At 56.9% G+C, this 21,376-nt stretch overlaps 1 protein-coding gene across 4 annotated transcripts; it reads left to right on the plus strand.

Annotated features, from left to right (window-relative positions):
- Positions 1-436: 436 nt before the first annotated feature.
- Positions 437-17,040, plus strand: UBTF (upstream binding transcription factor). 4 transcript variants are annotated; one of them, XM_033182776.1, is made up of 21 exons: positions 437-870; positions 3,801-3,925; positions 5,369-5,544; positions 6,100-6,183; positions 6,288-6,443; positions 8,823-8,887; positions 9,166-9,286; positions 9,639-9,749; positions 10,086-10,219; positions 10,345-10,486; positions 10,761-10,802; positions 10,895-11,008; positions 11,098-11,253; positions 11,582-11,737; positions 11,819-11,929; positions 12,320-12,408; positions 12,513-12,702; positions 14,157-14,204; positions 14,300-14,371; positions 14,473-14,616; positions 14,706-15,482. In XM_033182776.1, the coding sequence occupies exons 2-21, from the start codon at positions 3,868-3,870 to the stop codon at positions 14,829-14,831; spliced, it is 2,295 nt and encodes a 764-aa protein (XP_033038667.1). In that variant the 5' UTR covers positions 437-870; positions 3,801-3,867; the 3' UTR covers positions 14,832-15,482. The 4 variants fall into 4 exon arrangements, with proteins under 4 accessions (XP_033038667.1, XP_033038669.1, XP_033038666.1 ...); XM_033182775.1 differs by lacking the exon at positions 437-870 and adding an exon at positions 2,431-2,652; XM_033182778.1 differs by lacking the exons at positions 437-870; positions 9,639-9,749 and adding an exon at positions 1,208-1,350 and having other exon boundaries at positions 14,706-17,040.
- Positions 17,041-21,376: the final 4,336 nt, after the last annotated feature.

Raw genomic sequence — 21,376 nt, forward strand, 5'->3', positions numbered from 1 at the left:
CGCCTCGACCCCAGAAGATCCCTCGCGCAAACCCACTGAGATTTTGCTCTTTCCCCTACCCCCGCCCAGTGACCGACGCCGGGGTAGGAAGGATAGCTGCTGCTTCTTGAAAAATCCCCGCAACTCCCACCCTGACACCCCTCACTACGACCCAGGGGGAGAACTTTTTGCTCGGACTCCTCGGATCCTAAACCCAGCGAAGAGGGGGGACATTGAGAAGCTCGTCCTTTTAAAACCCGGAAGGCCCTCGCGGAGCATGGAGATCGGATAAGGCGGGGTGCTCCCCCGGTTTTCCGATGTGTTGCAAATCTAAGAGCTTCTTTCTCGCTTTTTTTTTTTTTTTTTTTCCTGTAACTAACCCCCCCTCCCTTTTGCTTCAGGGTTGCAAAAGCAAAGAGCAATAAAAAAAAAAAAAAAAAAAACCGCGCACACACTCAGACACACACCAGTGGCGACAGGGGAGAGTTGGAAAGACGCAGGAGAGAAGCAGGAGGCAGGAGGCAGGAGGCAGCGGGGATGGAGCAATGGGAGCGGGAAGCAGGCAGGTTTCCTTGCAAATCCCCCTCCGGCCTCACGCCGCCTCGCCGGCCCCGGCAGGGGAGCGAGGACCCCGGCGAACAGATGGAGGAGTGGAGCTCGCTCTAGGCAGCTGGGCTTGGCCGGAGAATGGAGGAGCCACCAAGCGACCGGCTGATTGGAAGAGAAACGCAGAGCGATGGAGGCGGGGGTAGGAGGACGATTTCTCTGCGGGGACTGGCGGCGGCGTACACGCCCGGGTCGGGCGCTGCAGAGCTTGGCTGGCTTTCAACCCGCGCTCGCCGGCTCCAGCCCCGCGCGCCCCCACCCCTAGCCCTCCCGGCGGCTTCGCAGGTGAGTGCGAGCTGCGGGCTGAAAAATCCAAAAGTCTCAACACGCCCGCCCTGCAAAAAAGGGGAAAAAAAGGAGAAAAGAAAAAAAAGGAAGAAAATCATTTTACTTTAAAAAAAAATTTTTTTTTTTGTGCAACCCCTAAAGCAGTGGGAGGGAAGGGGTGAGGCTGAGCCGCCCGGAGGAGGCGGAGGGGCCAGGCGAGACCGGGGTGGCCCGGGAGGCGGCGGCGCCGAGGCGGCTCTGACGGGCAAGCGCTCGGAGCGGCGCTGCGCTGCGCCGAGGCGGGCGGGCGGGCGGGCGGAGCGGGGCGGGCGGAGCGCGGCGCGTGGGGCTCGCCATTAGCCGTCGCTCCGCTTCGCCATCTCGGGCTTTGTCTGGCGACTCGCTGCCCCGCCGTCGGCTGCAGCGGAGCTGGGGCTCGGCTCTTCCGCCCGCCGTGCTCCCAGGTGCCCCCGGCCTGCGCTCCCATCCACACGCTCGGTAAGTGAGCCCGGGCGCCGCGGATTTCGGGGGAGAGGGGTTGCTACGAGTGGCGGCGGCACCGATCTCCATGCGCCCGGGCAGGCCTGGGGAGCCATGCCGGGCTGGATTGAACCGGCTCCCACAGCGGCCCCTCCGCCGGAGCCCGTCGTTCCCTCGCCGTTTCCGGGGTGTAAAGAGCAACGGGGATTTTTTTTTTTTTTTAATGCAGAGATTTTCGGTTTTGGGTTTTTTTTAAAGTTCCCTATGTACCGTTCGGCAATGAGAGGACCGCAAGGTAGGCGCCGAAGCTGGACGCCGCGATCGGCGTGCGTGCGCCCCAAACCAGTGGCCACGCTCCGGGGGATGAGGGTGGGCGCGGACCGCTCGCTCCGGGAGGCGGGAGAGAGCTGGCCTGGAAGCCCTAGTCTGAGCTGGGAGGACTTGGGGGAGAGCTCCGGAGCAGGGCTGTGGGCGTCCCCCAAGCCTTCCCGGCCGCCGGGGACCCCTCCGGGCACCCTCTCCGCGACCGCGCCTCGGCCCTCCCTCCCGCGCCGGCAAAGCCTGCTAGTTTCCCCGCGGGTCTGGCGAGGTCGCTCTGGGCGCCCGCCCGCCCCGGCTCCGAGCCCCGCCGCCATCCGGGCGGCTGCGTGTCTCCCTGCCCCGGCGCCCCCCCCTTCCCCGGCGGCGGCGGCAGCAGCAGCAGCAGCAGCAGCCGCAGCCGCCGCCGCCACCAGCACCAGCACCACCACCACCCCCCTCCCCTCCTTCCTTCCCTCCGCCTCGGCCGCCCGGGTCCCCCCAGCTCCCGCCCCTCCTCCCAGCTGCCCCCCGCGGAGCCCGCCCGGGCAGGCTGTGGGAGGGAGCGGAGCCGGCGAGGCGGGCGGGCTGGCGCTCGCTCCCCGGGGGTCGGTGTGCGCTCTACGGGGAAGGACGCGCTCGCTGCCCCGCTTCTCCCGCCCCCCTCCCGCTCCTCCTCCTCCCTTCTCCCTCCTCCTCCCCGCTCCGGCGGCTGAGGCTGCGGCGGCGGCGGGGGGCGTGCGAGCTGAGGCCGGGGCCGGCGGCGGGCGGGCTGCCTGCAGGCGGAGGGCGCTGTGCTTTGTGCTTTTCGCCGCGAGGAGCAGCAGGCAGCAGCCACAGCCGCCGCCGCCGCCACAGCAGCAGCAGCCGCCGCCCCAGCGCCGCCGCCTCGCCCGGAGGAGGAGCCGCTGCCGCCGCGGGAGGGAGCTGCGGCTGTGCCCGGCCGAGCGGGGGAGGGCGCCGCCACTCAGAGCCGGGGAGGGAGCCGCCGGAGCGGGAAGCCCGGAGGCCGCGCTGCGCCGGGTAACCGAGGCGGCTGAGGACGCGCGCTGGGTTCGGGGCCGGACAGCAGGGAGCGAACCGCGGGGTGCGGTGGGCGCCCAGCAGGGACCCGGAGCGACCACCGAGCAGGGGACCGGGCGCGAGCAGACCAGGGCACTTGGGAGGACGCCGAGAGCCGGGGGAGGGGAAGGCAGGAAGCGAGGCCTGAGCCGAGCCACGGCCGCTGGCGGAGGAGCCCGCGCTTCTCGGATCCGGCAGGCGCAGTTCTCCCCGGCCGCCGGAGGGGGCGGCGGGGCCGGTGAGCGCTGCGCCCCCGCCTCCCGGCCGCCGTCCTCCCGCCCTCTCCTTGGCTCGGCTCCCCGGAGGCCGGGGCGGGGGCGCCGGCGGGGCTGGGCCGCAGGCTCGGGGGAGGAGGCGGCGGTTCCCGCCGCGGTCGCGCCTCTGTGCCGGGCTCCTCCGTGCGCGTCGGGGTGGCTGGGTGGTAGCGGCGCCTCTGGCCGGGGTGGGTGGCTCGGGGGCGGGGGGCAGGCTAGGCCGCTTCTCTCCGGCTGTTCGCCCGCCTGTGCGGGCGGGGACGGCGAAGGGAGCCCGGGAGGGGGGAGCGGCGGGAATCCGGATCCGGTCCCCGGGGGCGGTGCGGCCGCTGCGCTCCGGGGCTGGCGGCGGCTGCGCTGCGTCCGGGTCCCCGCCGGGTTGCGGAGGCTGGGGGAACCGGCTGGGGGGAGGCGGGAGGAGGAGACTGGGGCGCGTGCCCGCTTCCGTGGCCGCGCGCGCCCTTTACCCGCCCTTCCTCTTCCCCCGCCCTCCAGCCTGGGGCCTCCCCGGGGCGGGCGCTCAGAGGAGGAGGAGATTTTTTTTTTTTTTTTTTTTGGCTGGGGTTGGGGAAGGGGGGCGGAGGGCGGGAGCTCGCTGCACGCGGGAGCTGGGAGCAGGCCCTCGCGTGGGCAGGGGAGGGCGCGCACCGCGGAGTCGGGCCGCAGGGGCTGGGGGAGGGGGGTCAGGAAGAAGAGGAGGGGCGTATTCCCCCTCCCAGAGACCCCTTAAGTCTAATAAGGTCATGGCTGGGTCTCTGAGAGCGTGGACCTGCCCCCCTTTACTCTGGGCGGGGAGGGTTAGAAAGTCGTTCACTTCTCAGCCTTCCTGAGTGGGAACTTGTATGTCTTCCAAAGGGTGAGGTGGCTTTGACTCCGGGTTGCCCGGCCAGCACGACCGAGGAGGTGGCTGGACAGCTGGAGGATGAACGGAGAAGCCGACTGCCCCACAGACCTGGAAATGGCCGCCCCCAAAGGCCAAGGTAGGGGCATCCACTCCCAGCCCTCTGAAACTTAAACCCTCTTTGCCTCGTGGCTGTGGGGCACACTGCCTTCTTCAAGGGCTTTTCCAGTCTGCATACACTGAATTGGGGGAGAAAATGCCTTGAGTATTTATGAATCAAGCATCTCCCACACTTGGGGTTTGGCTGAATCCAAATTTTTTGGCCTGGAGTGGCTTACCTCCCCTCTCTCCCTGTCCCTCACACCCTATGTTAGAGGAGGCTTGCCTTCTGGGATTCGCCCAGTGTGTCCCAGCCCTGTGTCCTGGAATGGGAAGAATGATGACTGTAGAGGAAGGGTCAGGAAGCGGTTAGGGAAGGCTTCTCAGACTTTTTAGGAGGACCATGAGGCTTTTGTAGAGGCAGGTGGAGAAGAGGGCTGTTTTGGTGTTTTGAGGCCCCAAGCCATGGGATATATGTACTCAACTAGATCTCTGCCTCATTCAGCAGTGATCCAGTCTGGATGGGGGTGGAGGGTAGGATGGAGCTGGGCAGCTGGCCATGCTTGTGGGACATTGAGGGGAGAGGGGATTGTGGGTCCTCAGAATCCCTGGCCTAGGTTACGAGATGCAAATGAAAATGGAGAGCCCTTTTGACTTCTGGCCTTGGGTGGCTATTCTCCCAGCCCATCCACAGAGGCCTAGAGCTCTCTGGGGCTACATTTCAGTGGCTAAAAATAACTGGTCCAGACCTGGTCTTGCTTCCCTGGGGAGTTGGGCTGACAAGACAGCGTGTAATTCTGGGGGTTCTCCCTGGATCAGGGCCCTGAGAGCTTTTATGCACCTGCCTACTTTGCCTCAGAGTTGCCATGTATCCTGCTTCTGTTTCTGTTTCCTTTTTCTTATTTGCCAGAAATTCTCCCTTGATCTGCCTTGAGGGGCTAGGGGATAGTGGGTATCTCTAACATTGGTTTCCAGCTGTGCAGGAAAGACACCTGCATGAGTTTTCCTTACTGCCCACATCCCATCCTCAGTCCTTGCACATTTAGAATATCCACTCAGAACTTGAACTTGGCAGCACATTTAGTTACATTGCCTCCTTGCTTCCCTCCTTCTCTGACAAGCTACCTCATCTCCCACAAAGTCCTGAATCACTGTACCTTCATTTCCACCCCTCTTCCCCTTACAGCAAATAGCTGCCTGTTGCAACTTGGCACAGTAGAAATGATAATAGCTTTGAAGCAAGCCAGACTTGAGTTTGAGCCTGGCTTTCTAGGTATAGCAGGGTCTGGACTGGAGTCCCTGCCCTCATCCAATATGGCCACAGTTTCCTTAGGGCTGAGCCATATCTTGTCTCTGCCTTCAGATGGGAAGCAACCAGGGGCTGGGATGCCTTAGGGAGGAAGAGTTGAGCACTCAAGAACTGGGGAACAGATTGGGGGGATAGCGTGAGCCAGGCATGATGGCCTCTGTTACCCTTCACCAGACCGTTGGTCCCAAGAAGACATGCTGACTTTACTGGAATGCATGAAGAACAACCTTCCATCCAATGACAGCTCCAAATTCAAAACCACCGAATCACATATGGACTGGGAAAAAGTTGCATTTAAGGACTTTTCTGGAGACATGTGCAAGCTCAAATGGGTGGAGATTTCTAACGAGGTAACTGATCCCCCCTTTCTGACACACACACATACACATACACACATTACCCCCTCCTCAGCCGTGGTAGGGGAAGTGAAACAGGCTGTAAACAGGAAGGAAAGAGACCAGGAGAGGCGTTCATGTGGTCGCCCGTTAGCTCTCTACCTGCCCCTTTGCATTTTGGGAGGTGGCACGGTTGACAGCACTGGCTTAAAGTTATGCCACTTTCTATCTGGGTGGTCTTGAGCCAAACAGCCTGAGCTGTGCTGAGATTGACAGAGGTGCTAGCATGCTGAGATTGAAGGAGGTGCTGGCATGGACAACCAGGTTGAGGTCAGGTAGTCCCCTTGTTGCTGGCCTTTGGTGTGTACTGACTGCCTGGGCCTCTGTGGTAGGCATGGGCCAGTGCCTGGGTGTCAGGCTGCCTGCTTCATTTGGCTGTTGGCCTCTGCTCTTCTTTGGTAAATTTAGTCTAGTAAAGAGTAGAAGAGACCCGTTATAAGATGGGGGTATGCTACTGTGTGGCATTTTCCTTTTCCCAACTTCCCCTTCCTCCCGCCCCTCTTCCTCCAGGTGAGGAAGTTCCGTACATTGACAGAATTGATCCTCGATGCTCAGGAACATGTTAAAAATCCTTACAAAGGCAAAAAACTGAAGGTGAGTTACTAGGAGGAGGAGCATGAGGGGTAGGGGAGGAAAGATCCGAAGAACGGATGGTATTTGACTTCCATTGTGTCCTTGTTCCTTGTCCCTTCTTCCAGAAACACCCAGACTTCCCAAAGAAGCCCCTGACCCCTTATTTCCGCTTCTTCATGGAGAAGCGGGCCAAGTATGCGAAACTCCACCCTGAGATGAGCAACCTGGACCTAACCAAGATTCTGTCCAAGAAATACAAGGAGCTTCCGGAGAAGAAGAAGGTGGGGGGGAGGAGAGTTAAGGTGGGAGGAGGGGAGAGGCTGGGAGCAGCTGGTGTGGTGTGGGTCGGTTGGAGGTAGGCCTTGGAGAGACCTGGCATCAGGGACAAGGGTGAGTCAGCACAGCAGAGTAGGTCCTGGGCAGGCACACCTGATCGTCCCTTCCTCGGCCCACACGTGTTCAGGCACAGGCACCACCACAGATGTAAACCAGAGAGCAGATGCTCAGACCAACCTTTCCCCCTACAGAAAACCCACAGCATTCTGTTTCATCAGGCTCTCTCCCCCATACACCCATCCTCACTGTTAGGCTGCGCAGTACTTCTTCACTCTCTATGACGTTTCCCGTCATGGTCTCATCTAATATTTGCAATGTCTTCATAAAGGTAACCCCAGGAAAAGGTTATCCCAGTTTTGTGGGCAAGGAACTGAGGTGCAAGAGGGTTAAGTGTCCCGGGTGACACAACTATTGATACTAGAGCAGGATTTAGTGCCCCAGAGTCCCAGTCCAGTGCTGTTACTGCCATGTCCACCTGTGAAGTGCACTTCCTTCTCCACGCACACATGTTCACTCAAGGACACACATCGTCCCTCCTGGCCTCATACTGTTCCTTGCAGAGGTGGGGTACTGTCCCAGACCATCAAAGCATTAACTCTGGTTGGAGGGTTGCCCAAGCCTCCCAGGCAGGGCTGCAGTCACGCACAGAGCTCAGGAGGTCCCTCCCAGAGAAAGGCAGCAAAACATTGGAGGAGCCCTGCAGATGGGACACGAGGAAGATGGGATGGGGACGGGACACAAAGAAGAGACACTGGACAAGGAGACAGAGCCAGGGATAGATGGGGAAGGGCAGCGGGAAAGACAAGAAGCACATCTGCTTAGAGAGGAAACAAAGCCATACACAGCCAGTTCTCAAAAGGTGGCACCGGCCACCGCCATGCTATTAGTAGCCCTTTTTCCTGGTTGGCATACTCTGGCTGCAGACTAACATGCCCTTGGTGCTGTACCCAAAAAAGCCAGCTGTCGGCAACCACTACCCAAGCAGAGCAGGGGTATGGATTGCTGGAACTGTTGTTGACTCTTTTGATGAGGATGTTGGACAGCTGGCTGCACACACCCAAACACTCATGGGATGGGAGGGAGAGGCCAAGCTCTGGAGTTAGAGTCAGGGAAGGCCAGAAGAAACTGGTAGAGTGGATGAGGTGCTGTCCTGGGGAGCACAAGACTTGGGCCTGCTCTCCTGGCTCTGCCACTGAATTGCTGTGTATGGGACCTTTGGTAAGTCATTTTACTTCTCTGGGCCTGGTCCTTATGTGAGGTGAGCCAGGTCTGTGTGGTGTTCTCCAGCTCTAAAACTTGTCTGAGGAGGACTGAGATTGGGGAAGAGGAGGCTGAGCTCTGCTTCTGGTTTTCTGTGGGAACTATGGGAAAGGAGCGCTGCCTCTCTCTGTCTGGTACTTCTATAAGAGGTGGGTTGGGCTCAATTGCCATGAGCTCCTGGCACCTGCCAGTGCCACTCTTGTGAGCCTGCGAGGACGAAAGAAGAGATGGACATTGCATGGGAGCCAAGAGAGGAGGTTGATGAAGAGAAAGACACATTGGAAAGGAACAAGAGGAACAAGAGGGAGACTATGCAGAAGTGGGGAAAGATGCAGGGAGGGAGTGAGGTGAGGGTGGGAATGCAGTGGAGAGGCCAAAAAGGGGGTGATGAAGGGAAGGGAAGCCAAGTGGTGGGAGAGAATGGGTGGGCTGAGGGAGGGAGGGCTGGAGGGGACAGACAGCTGGGATCCTAGAGAAAGGGAAGAAGGTAATGGTGTCAGAAATGGGCAGGAAGATGCAGGGCAGCTGGCTGTGACTTGTACTGGAAGAACTTACTCTGGGTTCCCCTCCACACAATCTGCCCTCATGCCTTGGAAAGAGGACTCAGCCCAGCCCTGGCCCTATGTAGAGGCCACCTCCAAGGGGCCAGACTAATGTCAGCTGCCTCAGACAGTGAGAAGAGGGAACAAGGCCTGCACCTGACTCCACTGTGAGAGTTTCTGTGGTGTTGGAGAAATGAGTCGGGGAGCCTCAGCGCTGCCACTGCGCACTGTGTGACCATGGGTAATGCCACGGCCCCCTTCTGGGACTGTCGCTCAGAAGGAGAGAATAGGATATAGGATTCAGTGTCTGGGCAGCCCCTGCAGCTCCCACCATCTGTGGTAGAAGCCGGCAGGTCTGCTCTGTGGTGAGTCCCGCCGGGAGGCGGGCAGGGCGCCAGCCTCCACTCCCTGCATCACAGCGTGGGAGGCAGAAGAGCCAGCGAGGAGGGGTCTGGGTGGCCTTCATAGCTCAGGGCGAGATACTCTTGGGTCCTGGGTGACCCTATCCCCTCCTCCCCCCAGATGAAATATATTCAGGACTTCCAGAGAGAGAAACAGGAGTTCGAGCGAAACCTGGCCCGATTCAGGTAAGGCGGCGGAGCCCAGAGGAGGGCTCTGGGGAACCGGGGGCAGCAGAATAGGCTAACCCTGGCCAGAGCCTGGAGTTTGCCATCTCTGAGGCATGGAAGAGGATGGGTCACATGTGAGCCCTAGTGTGTCATGCTCAGGGGCAGGGACAGGCAGGCAGCCCCTGTCCCACTGAGCCCCAGCTGAAAGGCCCAGGAGGCTTGGTGGGTGGGACAGCTAGCTTGGGTCTGCCCTGGCAGCGTCCCCTGCTGATCCTTGCTCCCCATGTCCTGGCTAGGGAGGATCACCCCGACCTAATCCAGAATGCCAAGAAATCGGACATCCCAGAGAAGCCCAAAACCCCCCAGCAGCTGTGGTACACCCACGAGAAGAAGGTGTATCTCAAAGTGCGGCCAGACGTGAGTGTCCGGCCAAGGGCTGGGGGTGGAGGATGCACGGCGGTGGCCGGGGGGAGCCGCACCAGGTCGGCCGGGCACGGTGCAGGGGAGCAGGAGAGGAGGCCCCTCCCCAGGGGTGGGCTGCATGGACAGGGCCCGGGCCAGCTGGCGTGCGAGCGTGTGCGTGCGTGTGTGTATGAGCCAGTCCCCTTGCACCCAGGCGGGATCTCCGCCTCTCCACCTTCCTCTCCTGGCCTGTGGGGGACACTGATGTGACCTCCCATGGCCTGAGGGGGCGGGGGCCTCTGTGCCCCCTTCCCCCCTCCCCCTGCCCCTGGCTGCCTGTGCGTGTCTGACGGCTTTTGGTTTGCAGGCCACTACGAAGGAGGTGAAGGACTCCCTGGGGAAGCAGTGGTCTCAGCTCTCGGACAAAAAGAGGCTGAAATGGATTCATAAGGCCCTGGAGCAGCGGAAGGAGTACGAGGTTAGGCTTCCGCTGCGCTCCTCCCTGTCCGGCTCTTCACGAGCCTCTGCCCTCCGACTCCGTGGCCACCGCACTCTGCGGGAGGTGTCACTCCCCATCCTCTGTTGAGGGAGGGGCCTTCTGGGCCCCTCACCTCTGCCCCTACCTTCCTCACCCCCCACCCCCATGAGATCTAAGGCTAGGGCAGGGCAGGGCACCATGTCTCATGTGACACCATTGATGTGCAGCCATCCCCAGCTTTGCTCCCTGCCTGCCCTCCCCAGCGGCTCTCCCCGTGCCCCTGCCCCAGCTAACCCCACACCCCATTGCCCTCCATCCCCTCACCTGGCTCTGCAGGAGATCATGAGAGACTATATCCAGAAGCACCCAGAACTGAACATCAGTGAGGAGGGTATCACCAAGTCCACCCTCACCAAAGCTGAACGCCAGCTCAAGGACAAGTTTGATGGGCGACCCACTAAGCCACCTCCGTGAGTGCTGCCCTGTGGTGGGTGGGCAAGTGGGCAGCTGGGAAGTTGGGCTGGGCTCTGCCGGTGAGGAGGCCTGCTGTCCTGCTCGCTCACGGGCTGCGCCTCTCTCCCCGCCGCTCTGATAGGAACAGCTACTCGCTGTACTGCGCAGAGCTCATGGCCAACATGAAGGACGTGCCCAGCACGGAACGCATGGTGCTGTGCAGCCAGCAGTGGAAGCTGCTGTCCCAGAAGGAGAAGGACGCCTATCACAAGAAGTGTGACCAGGTGAGCTGTGGCAGGGGCCACCCTGCCTTGGGGTTTTGAAGCATGAGGTCTGATCCCATCTTGGGCTAGTCAGTCCCTGGTGGCGTATGCCTTGGGTACTTGCCTCCAATTCGGTGTGGGGCTGGGCTGGGCTTAGCAACTGAGCCCATCCAGGCAGGGAGTCCAGCCCACACCCAGGCTCTGGAGGCCCACTGAAGGTCACTGTCCTCCGAGTACTGCAGGGTCTGTGGTGACACTGTCACCAGAATGATCCTGACTCCACTCACTTTCCCAGAAAAAGAAAGATTACGAGGTGGAGCTGCTCCGTTTCCTCGAGGTAAGTGTTCCTCAGGTAGGGCAGTGGGCAGAGAGGACTGGGGCTTGGCAGGCAGAGCCCTTGTGAGCCCTGTGCCCCTCTTTCCTCTCCAGAGCCTGCCTGAGGAGGAGCAGCAGCGGGTCTTGGGGGAGGAGAAGATGCTGAACATCAACAAGAAGCAGGCCACCAGCCCCGCCTCCAAGAAACCAGCCCAGGAAGGGGGCAAGGTGGGCAGAGGGTACGGCCGCGCAGGGAGGGTGGGCAAGACTGGGCTCCCTGGCAGCACCACGGACCCCGACCCTCTGCACCTGGACAGGGCGGCTCCGAGAAGCCCAAGCGGCCCGTGTCGGCCATGTTCATCTTCTCGGAGGAGAAGCGGCGGCAGCTGCAGGAGGAGCGGCCTGAGCTCTCCGAGAGTGAGCTGACCCGCCTGCTGGCCCGAATGTGGAACGATCTGTCTGAGAAGAAGAAGGTCAGGCTGCCTGGCGGAGCGCCGTGCCCTCAGCGGGGCTGCCAGGGCCCCCTCCTCCCCTTGGCAGGCCGCGCCACCTCGCCCCTGGCCGCCTCAGCCAGCCTGAGCCACGCGGTGCCTGGGCTGGGACGTGGGGCCGGCGCCCAGCAGCCGGAAGGCGGGAAGCTGTCAGCTGAGCGCTGCGGGCCAGGCGGGGGCGAGCCCCAGGCGGGAGATATCTGCACCAGCCTACGCCTCTGCCTGCTGGCGGGTGCGCCTGAGCTGCTGCGCGGGGAGCGCGCGCCCCCTGGGGGTGGGTGGAAGGCTAACGCCCGGGCCATCCCCGCAGGCCAAGTACAAGGCCCGGGAGGCGGCGCTCAAGGCTCAGTCCGAGAGGAAGCCCGGCGGGGAGCGCGAGGAACGGGGCAAGCTGCCCGAGTCCCCCAAGAGAGCTGAGGAGATCTGGCAACAGAGCGTCATCGGCGACTACCTGGCCCGCTTCAAGGTGACGGGTGGGAAAAGGTAGTACTGCAGCCTCCAGCCCCGGGTGAGCCCTCCCACGGCTGATAACCTTGTTGGTCCCCAGAATGACCGGGTGAAGGCCTTGAAAGCCATGGAAATGACCTGGAATAACATGGAAAAGAAGGAGAAACTGATGTGGATTAAGAAGGCAGCCGAAGACCAAAAGCGATACGAGGTAGGAATGGGGTTGGGGCCACCCCATTTGTTGAAAGCTTGGGCACTCCCCTTTGGGTGAGCCTCTCTGAGCAAGAAGGCCCAGTCTTGGTCTGTGACCCTCAGCAAGCCTCAGCTTCCTTCTCTGAACCCCTGTCTCTCATCAGTAAGGTGGGGGTGACATTGCTAGCCTCCAGGCTGACTTGGGGACACGAGCAGTTGTGAAAGCACTTGTAAACTGTGGTGCCTGCTGCAGACGTGAGCTGTTAGGAGGTTGCTCACTAGCTCTACCTGTTTCTCTTCCTCCCCAGCACAGAAAAAGACAGCCAGCTAAGGTGCTGATGGCATGGGGCAGAAGCAACAGTATTTTGGGGGTGGGACTGGGGGGTGAGTGTGACCTTTCTCCCTCCAGAGAGAGCTGAGTGAGATGCGGGCACCTCCAGCTGCTACAAATTCTTCCAAGAAGATGAAATTCCAGGGAGAACCCAAGAAGCCTCCCATGTGAGCCTGGGGGTTGGAGCCTACCCTGGAGGTGGGGGAGGGTCAGGGCTGGAGGGCTGCTTTGTTGGGGTCCTGACCCTCCTTGTACCACCCTCACCTTCCAGGAACGGTTACCAGAAGTTCTCCCAGGAGCTGCTGTCCAATGGGGAGCTGAACCACCTGCCGCTGAAGGAGCGCATGGTGGAGATAGGCAGCCGCTGGCAGCGCATCTCCCAGAGCCAGAAGGAGCACTACAAAAAGCTGGCCGAGGAGCAGCAAAAGCAGTACAAGGTGCACCTGGACCTCTGGGTCAAGGTGAGAAGACAAGGGACCCTTGGAAGGAACAGGGAGGCATCAGACTAAGCCAGCACCAGCCCAGCCTGGCCCACCCACCCACTTGTGCTGGCTGGTCTCATTCATGATTTCATTCCATGCCCTCGCAATCCTGCAGGATAACGGTTACTATCACCCTTTTATTTTTATATTTTGAGACAGAGTCTTGCTCTCTTGCCCAGGCTGGAGTACAGTGGTGTGATCTTGGTTCACTGCAACCTCCACCTCCCAGGTTCAAGCGATCCTCCTTCCACAGCTCCAGAGTAGCTGGGGCTACAGACGTGCACCACACCACCACACCTGGCTAATTTTTGTATTTTTAGTAGAGATGGGGTTTCACCGTATGCTGGGCAGGCTGGTCTTGAACTCCTGACCTCATGTGATCCACCCACGTTGGCCTCCCAAAGCACTAGGATTACAGGCTTGAGCCACCGTCCCCAGCCACTATCACCCTTTTAAAGATAAGGAAAACAAGGCTCAGAGAGGTTAAGTAATTTGTCCAAGGTCACACAGTAAGTTGAAGAATCCAAATCAGACTGCGTTTTCCTCCCCCATCTGGGACCATGGGACCTCTCCTAGACTGCTGGCCTTTGTGCTTCCCCTCTGTGCTTTGGTTGAGTAGTCAGATCTGAAAAGTGGAGAGAATCAGCTGTGTCCTTCCCGCTCACCAAAGCAGGTTGGCCAAGGACCCAGGAAGATTGTGGGGATTTGCTGTTTCAGGAGCTCGGCGAGCCCCACTGCCTCATCTGTGGCTCAAGGGTTTGGTGTTGGGGTGTGGTTGATGATGCCAGGCTGACTCATCACAGGGGTACTTCTTTGGAGTGAGGAAGAGTGAGGAAGACTCTGATGGGAGCTTCCATTTGTGTAGAGCAACAGGGAGAATGTGAAAACCAACAGTCTTAGTGGCTTATACAAGGACTCTGGGCATCAGAAGCAGAAATACTAGAGCTTGGGCCAGTGCAGTGGCTCACGCCTGTAATCCTAGTACTTTGGGAGCCCAAGGTATGAAGGATCACTTGAGGCCAGGAGTTCAAGACCATCCTGGGCAACATAGTGAGACTGCTGTCTCTACAAAAAAAATTAGAAGGTAGCATGGTGTGGTGGCACACACCTGTAGTCCCAGCTACTCTGGAGGCTGAGTTGGAAGGATCACTTGAGCCTGAGAAGGTCAAGTCTGCAGTGAGCTGAGATTGTGCCACTGCACTCCAGCCTGGGTGACACAGGACACAGAGCAAGACCCTGTTTCAAAAAAAAATTGGAGCCGTGTTCTCAGATCACAGGGGCTCTCTGCAGAGACCTAAAATCTAGGGAGCCTGGGAGGAGTAAGATGGGGTGATGATATATAAATGCTCAGCCCACTGCCTAACACCGGGCCAGCATGCTTAGTCAGCAGTAGTTGGCTATATTCCAACCCTTGCCACCTCTGTCTCCCCCAGAGCCTGTCTCCCCAGGACCGTGCAGCATATAAAGAGTACATCTCCAACGTGAGTCTGGGAGCAGAGCAGCAGTGGGGTAGGGGTGGGGGAATTCAGGGATGTCTGGAACTCATGGCTGCCACCTTCGTGTCCCCATCCTGCAGAAACGTAAGAGCATGACCAAGCTGCGAGGCCCAAACCCCAAATCCAGCCGGACTACTCTGCAGTCCAAGTCGGTAAGGAGCCCCTCCCAGATGCAGGGGCGTGGGGTGGGTGGGACTGCCTGGCATGGCTGGGCAGAGACCAGAGACCACTGATGTGCCTCTGTCCCTCCAAGGAGTCCGAGGAGGATGATGAAGAGGATGAGGATGATGAGGATGAGGATGAAGAGGAGGAAGATGATGAGAATGGGGACTCCTCTGAAGATGGCGGCGACTCCTCCGAGTCCAGCAGCGAGGACGAGAGCGAGGATGGGGACGAGGTGGGGCAGACAGGGCACAGTGCGGAGGGGAGGGGATTCCTGCCAGGACGGTCACCTGATGACTCTCCACATCCTTTCTCACCCCCCAGAATGAAGAGGATGATGAGGACGAAGATGATGACGAGGATGACGATGAGGATGAAGACAACGAGTCCGAGGGCAGCAGCTCCAGCTCCTCCTCCTCAGGGGACTCCTCAGACTCTGACTCCAACTGAGGCTCAGCCCCACCCCAGGGCAGCCAGGGAGAGCCCAGGAGCTCCCCTCCCCAACTGACCACCTTTGTTTCTCCCTCATGTTCTGTCCCCTGCCCCCCTGGCATCCCCCACTTTCTTTCTTTCTTTAAAAAAAAAAAAAAAAATACGGTGGGGGTAGGGGGCTGGAGGAGCCCAGGCCAGGACTCTGCAGCCTCAGAGACATCAGCCTTGGGGGGTCCTCCTCCAGGGACAGCAACCATCAGACTAAGCCAGCACAGGACCAGCCTGGCCCACCCCACCGACTTCTGCACTTGCAGTTCCGGCATGGACAGTATACCGGAGAGTGGGGGTGGGGGGGTCCCAAAGAGTTCGATGAGGCCCTCCACACCTGCAGCCCAATCCAAGGTGGGGTAGAAGCTTGGGGAAGACCCATTCCTTCCCAGAGGGGCCTGCCACCTGGACCCCTGCATTGGAACTGGAGGCAGGAAATGTGGGGAGAGGAGGGCTGGTGCCTTCGAGAAAACAGGCGCTGCCCTGGTGGCCCTCTCCCCTGCCCCCTGCAGGAAGGAGCTGCCTGGACCCATTCATGGGGGAGGGGGCAGAAGTGTTTTTTATATATGTGTATATATTTTTTTTTAAGCTCTGAGCTGTCAACGAGACGTTTCCTACCGATCTCGGCTGCCGTCTCTGTTGTCATTTCTGGGAGAGGGAGGGTTTAGGGGTAGGTTTGGAACCTTTTAAAAATGGTCTTGATGTGTGTGGAAGAGAGTATGTGTATGTGTGTTCCTGTACATAGCATGGGTGCAGCTGTGGATGTGTGCAAAAGAGTGTGTGTGTGTGTGTGTGTGTGTGTAAGGGGGTCTGTCCTAGAGCCCACATCAGTTTGTTGTGAATCTGGAAAAAGGGTCGGTGAGAGCCGGGAGATGTTGACCCTGGTGGGAGCAGACTGAGGCTACCCCATTCTCCACATCCTCTGTTTTGCCCAGTCTCTGATTCCATTAGGGGGAGTGTGCCGAAGCCACGCTAGGATGCTTCCCAGGCCAGGCTTCCCTCTGCCAGGGTCACATGCATCCGAGCTGCTGGTCTCCATTGTCCAGCAGGAAGGCTTCCGGAAGGACAGGCAAGATGGTGTGAAGCTTAAAAGCTTGTATTTGGTGGAAAAGGCCTCCCCTGCTCATCTGAGGGGCCAAGCCTGGCCACCCTAGGCTCAGAACCTGGGCTTCAGGAAATATGCTGGGAGCTCCTATCTTACACATCCCTCCAGCTTTCCTTAAATCCTCCCACCACCCCCTATTTCCTTTAATTTCTCAGGTCTGCTCCCTCCTCCCCCAACCCCACAGCTGGGCAAGAAGTCTGCAAAAGCCGCTTCTCAGCTGTCTCTAACTCTTCCCAGCCATTTCCCAAATTTTTTGGTACCTTATTCCTCTTAATAAGCCAAGTCACCTTATATCTGTAGTTCTTACTTTTTTGTTGACTAAATTTGGAGAGTTCTTTTTTTATGATCATGTCAATGACCTATTAAATTGGGGCTTGGTGCTTTTCCACCTTCCCCCTCTGAATGAAAGCCAAGGAATGGGGGAAGAGTGGGAACTGTGCCGCAGAAGTGGGGCAGGAATGGTGAAGGGCCCTGGCCCCAGAGAGGCTGGTGGGTCCCTCTCCCAAAGGCAGGCAGACAGTCTCTGCTTTGCCTTGGACCTTGGTGCTGGGGGTGGGGAGGCCTGGGGGGTTACTCCCCACTCCCATTCCCCTTCCTTTGTCCTAATCCTGGAATTAAGTAACGGGGTTTATAGGTTCTATTTCTTCCCAAGAGCCCTGCAAAGAACCCCAGTCTCCTATTTGGCTGCCCTACACTGTTGTGTTTCAGTGGAATGTATTTTCATTTAAAAACAACTTTCAATGGGGCCCTTTTATTTTTCCTGTTTTAAAAATTGAAAAATTCTTACAGTACAAACAAGACTGTCAGGGTGGGGGTGTTGGTGCTGTAAGAGGTCACTCTTGAGTGCATTTTGGCACTGGGATGGGATGGCTGGGGTGGGAAGACCCCCGTCCCCGCCCCCAACTTTTTTTCTAATATTTAAGGAGTGTTTTGTAGGATTCAACAACAACCACAACTTGAATTTGTATCATGGGAGGTGGGAGGGAGTGGCTTAGAGGTGTCTGCCTATGCTTAAAGCCAACTGTGGAAGTTTTGTTTTCCCTTTTTTGTATAATAAAGTGAAAAACAAAGGTTTGACTGCTGTCTGGTCACTGGAATCAATGAAGGTGATGTAGTTCACAGGGGTGACCCAACAGGTTTGATCTATAAAAATGCTTGAAGCCAATTTGCCTTTTTTTCCTAGAACTATCTTCCTCTTCCCTGAAGATTCCATAGGCAACCTACATTCACATTGTTCTGTGCTACTTTTCTCAATTCCATTTGTTCACCTTGGGTTGTCAGACCACTAAAGACTCTAAGAAGTTGGAGAACAAATGCATTTTCATCCACAGTACATGGTCTTGGGGAACTGGAGGTGATGAGCTATTAGGGTCAAGGGTTTGCCCTGGGCATGCAAACCTTCCTAGCGTAGGGCTTATCGTGGGGAGTTGAGGGAGCACTCTCCGATTCTGAGCCTTCAGCTCCGCCCCGGGTTAAAGGTTAAGGGTTAAGGATGACTTTCCTAAGACCATCTAGACCTGATGGGAAGCAGGCTGGGCTGGGCTGAGATGACTTGCTCTCTGAGATTAAGGAAGACACCCTTCCCTGTGCAGGCCTTGGCTGGGTTCCTGGAACCTCAAAGGGCTGCAGACCCAGGTCCCGTCCAAGAACTCTCTCCCAGCCCTCGCCCCTATCCTATACTGGCCAAACTTCTAAAAAGCTTGTTGCACCTCTTGGCCTCCCACTTACCAACATCCCTTGAGGCTCCTTGCTAAGGTCACCAACATGTTCATTACATCTGGTGAACACTTGGTCTGTCTTTCGCCTTCTTGATCTACTCTGCTGGTGTCAGCTCTTCCTCATTTTATCCCAGGTGTTCATGTCTCTCCCTTCAACTTCCCATTATCGCCCATATGCAACCATTCTGAAGGGTGGTGCCGACAGAGATTGCTCTTCCAAGCTGCAGACCTGTGTAGACACCCTTGCATCCTCTGGGATATCTTGCAGGCATCTCATACCTCAAGACCGGAAATGATTACCAAACGCTTAGTCGTTCAACCTAGAAAGCAGAGTATTGGCCTTGACTTCTCTCTCCCTTTCACCTCCAGGTTCAATCACCTAGACCTCTCCATTCCACTTCCTAAAGCTGTATCAAATCTGTCGACCCCTCCCACAGGGTGACTCCCACAGCTGCCACGCCCATCCTATTTAAGGCCACCATCATTGCTCAACTTCGGCAAAGACCTCCTAAAGCTGATCTTCCTGCTTGCACTCTCGCCCCCTACAGCCCATTCTTCACATGGCAGCCAAAGTTATCTCAGAAATAAATCTGATTCTGTACTGAAAATTTACCATGTCTTACCATGGCCTTACAAGGTTTGGCCCCTGCATTCCTTCTCTTATCTTCGCTCACCCTGCTCTTCCTAACCACTCACAGTGATCCAGCCAAGTGATCTCTTTTGTTCCTCAAACATACCTACCCACGGGCTCTTGGCACCTGTTCTCTCTGCCCAGAATGGCTATTCCTCCAACTCTACACATACCTGATGTTTTTTTCATCCTTTAGGCCTCAACTCACACGTCCTCTCTCAAAGAAGCCTTTCCCAACCACCTGCTCTAGAGACGCCTCCTCCATCTTCTTGTTTATGTATTTATTATCTATCTCACCAAGTAGAAGACACCTTATCTGCTTGTTCATTACAGTAATCTCAGCACCTGAAACTGCCTGATATACATTTGACACCCAAGAAAGATTTGTTGAGTGGGTGAATAAGTCTGGCCCACAAGGCCCTAGGGGATCTGCTGACCCTGTTAGCCCTGCCCTGGCTCTAGCCACACTGGCCATTCATGTCTCGAACATAACATGCTCTCTCCCAGGGTCTATACCCATGGTGTTCTCTCTGCCTAGTTAATTCAGGGCTCCACTTAAAAGACCACTTCCTTCCCTGAGCTCCTGAGAAAAAGGGTCTCCACGCCATATGTTTCTTCAGCAGCCTGAATGCCTTCACACTTAGGCCTTATTTCCTTCCCATCAGGGATTGCTAGGCTGTAAGCCATGCTAGGACAAGGTTTTTGTGTCTCTCTTGCTTGCTGCTGTAACCCCAGGGTCTCACCCAGAGTCAGGACCAGCTCAGGCCTTAGTGTTTATGAACTGGTGCTAATAGTGAAGACTGTCACGTGCCCAAAGAGGTCACCATCACAGAGTAGCCCAGGCCAAGCACCGAATGAATAGTATAGTCTAGTTGTACAGAAGTTTGGTATGAGGATGGCCACGGGTGGGGATATGAAGAAAGATTTAGGTAAACAGGGAGAAGCCAGGAGGATTTTCTGGCCATGGCGCAAATTCCTTAGGGCAGAATGTGCTGGGCATATTTAGGTAAGAAACAGATCAGCATCACTGGTGGGAAGAATTCCTGAAAAGGAGGTGAGAGATAAGAGAAAAAGAAGGCTGAGGCTATGTTGCTGAAGTTCCTGAAAACTTAGCTTACTTCTCTGTGCCAGATCTAAGTTCAATCACCTTTCGGGTCTCCATCAGCTGATCCCACAGAAACCTCAATACATCCCAGACTGAAGTCATCCTGTGTCCTCCCATGTCCTCCCGTGAGTTCCCCATCCTAGTTAAAGGTGTTTTCGAGACCTCCCTCTCCTTTCCTCCACACACCTCAATCAGTAACAAAAACCTACTGCTTTTGGCCAAGCCCAGTGGCTCATGCCGGTAATCCCAGCATTCGGGAGGCTGAGGCAGGTGGATTTCCTAAGGTCAGAAGTTCGAGACCAGCCTGGTCAACATGGTGAAACCCTGTCTCTACTAAAAATATAAAACAAAAATTAGCTGAGCAAGGTGGCGTGTGCCCGTAATCCCAGCTATTAAGAAGGCTGAGGCATGAGAATCGCTTGAACCTGGGAGGCAGAAGTTGCAGTGTGCTGAGATCACACCACTGCACTCCAGCCTGAGTGACAGAGCAAAACGCTAAAAAACCAAAACCAAAACAAAACAAAACAAAAAAACCTACTGTTTCTAAGTTATTCTCCAGACCACACTCCAGCATGATCTACTAAAAATATAAGTCTGGTGAATGATTCCCCTTGAGGACTCCTCATGGCTTACAGGCGAAACTTTCAACATCTACTTGCTTTGTCCCGTATGATCCAGCCTGCTCACCTCCAGCTACTCTGCCACCCAATCCTCTGTTCCAGCTTGATCCATGCTTCTGAAGCTTCCGGTTGGGGATATCCAATGCTTTCTTGGCCTACCTTCACCTGGTTCATGTCCTACTACAAGAAGTTTTTCTTTTTCTTCTTTTTTGTTTTGTTTTGTTTTGAGACAGCATCTCGCTCTGTCACCCAGGCTGGAGTGCAGTGGTGCAATCTCAGCTCACTGCAACCTCCGCCTCCCGGGTTCAAGCGATTCTCCTGCCTCAGCCTCCCGAGTAGCTGGGATTATAGGAGCACGCCACCACACTCAGCTAATTTTTGCATTTTTGCAGGCTGGTCTTGAGCTCCTGGCCTCTCAAAGTGCTGGAATTACAGGCCTGGGCCACTCCGTCCCACCCAAGAAGCCTTTCTTGACCAACTTTCTTACATTATTTGATGTCTCCTTCTGGCTACCTCTGTTCTCTCTCTCTGCTGTTTTCGTCACACTCTTTTGCAATTATTATCCTACCTGTCTATCCCACAAGACAGTGAACTTCCTGAAGAAGCACAACTGTCTTATATCATCTTTTATCCCAGCACCTGGAGCACCGTAAGAATAACAGCTAAGATTTACCAAGCACTTACACAGAGCTAAGAATTTCACATGCACTGACTTGTTAATCACTACAGCAACGCAATGAGATAGGACTATCATTATGCCCACTGACAACAGAGGAAACTGAGGCACAGGAAACTCATTTGTTAGGTCCAACGATTTAAATTCAAATCAGACGCCTGATCTTAACTACTCTGGAATATCGCCTTAATAAATGTTTGCTGTTTCTCAGGAAAAATCGGTGAGAATAAAATAAATATTTGCTGAAAACTAAAAACCAAAGATGGCTCCAAGTATGTGACTTCAGACTATCCTCCTTTTTAATCTTATCTCTTGAGGGGAGAGGGCTGTCACACAACCGTTCCAGGACACCAGACACAGAGTAACCAAGATGAAAGCGCCAATCCAGCCATCCACCGCGGCTGGGAAAAGGCCCGCTCCTTCCTAAAGAGGGACTGAGAGCGTGAGCATAGGGACACTCTGCACCCAAGGGAAAAGCACTGGGTCGGGGGAAGGATCTGGCTAGTGCCAGGCAGGCTGTCTTGAGGGGTGGGGGGTCCAGCGTGGGTTCCGGAAGCAGGAAAGGCGAGCAGGTGTGGGATCTAAATTAGGATGAGGGGCGGGGAGGGCGCTCCGCGCAGAAGGGCGCAGCTTGGCCTCCGACCTCAGCAGCGGACCCTC

Source organism: Trachypithecus francoisi, unplaced genomic scaffold (genome assembly GCF_009764315.1).
Source record: "Trachypithecus francoisi isolate TF-2019V2 unplaced genomic scaffold, Tfra_2.0 Lachesis_group20, whole genome shotgun sequence".
In the NCBI taxonomy this organism is placed as follows: domain Eukaryota; kingdom Metazoa; phylum Chordata; class Mammalia; order Primates; family Cercopithecidae; genus Trachypithecus; species Trachypithecus francoisi.

What these genes read in the sequence shown, in the direction of transcription:
- UBTF (XM_033182776.1), top strand. Translation starts at nt 3,868, where the DNA reads ATGAACGGAGAAGCCGACTGCCCCACAGACCTGGAAATGGCCGCCCCC. An exon ending in ATCTGTCTGAGAAGAAGAAG is followed by an intron (nt 11,254 to 11,581) that starts GTCAGGCTGCCT and finishes CCATCCCCGCAG; the next exon opens with GCCAAGTACAAGGCCCGGGA. An exon ending in AGAGCGAGGATGGGGACGAG is followed by an intron (nt 14,617 to 14,705) that starts GTGGGGCAGACA and finishes CTCACCCCCCAG; the next exon opens with AATGAAGAGGATGATGAGGA.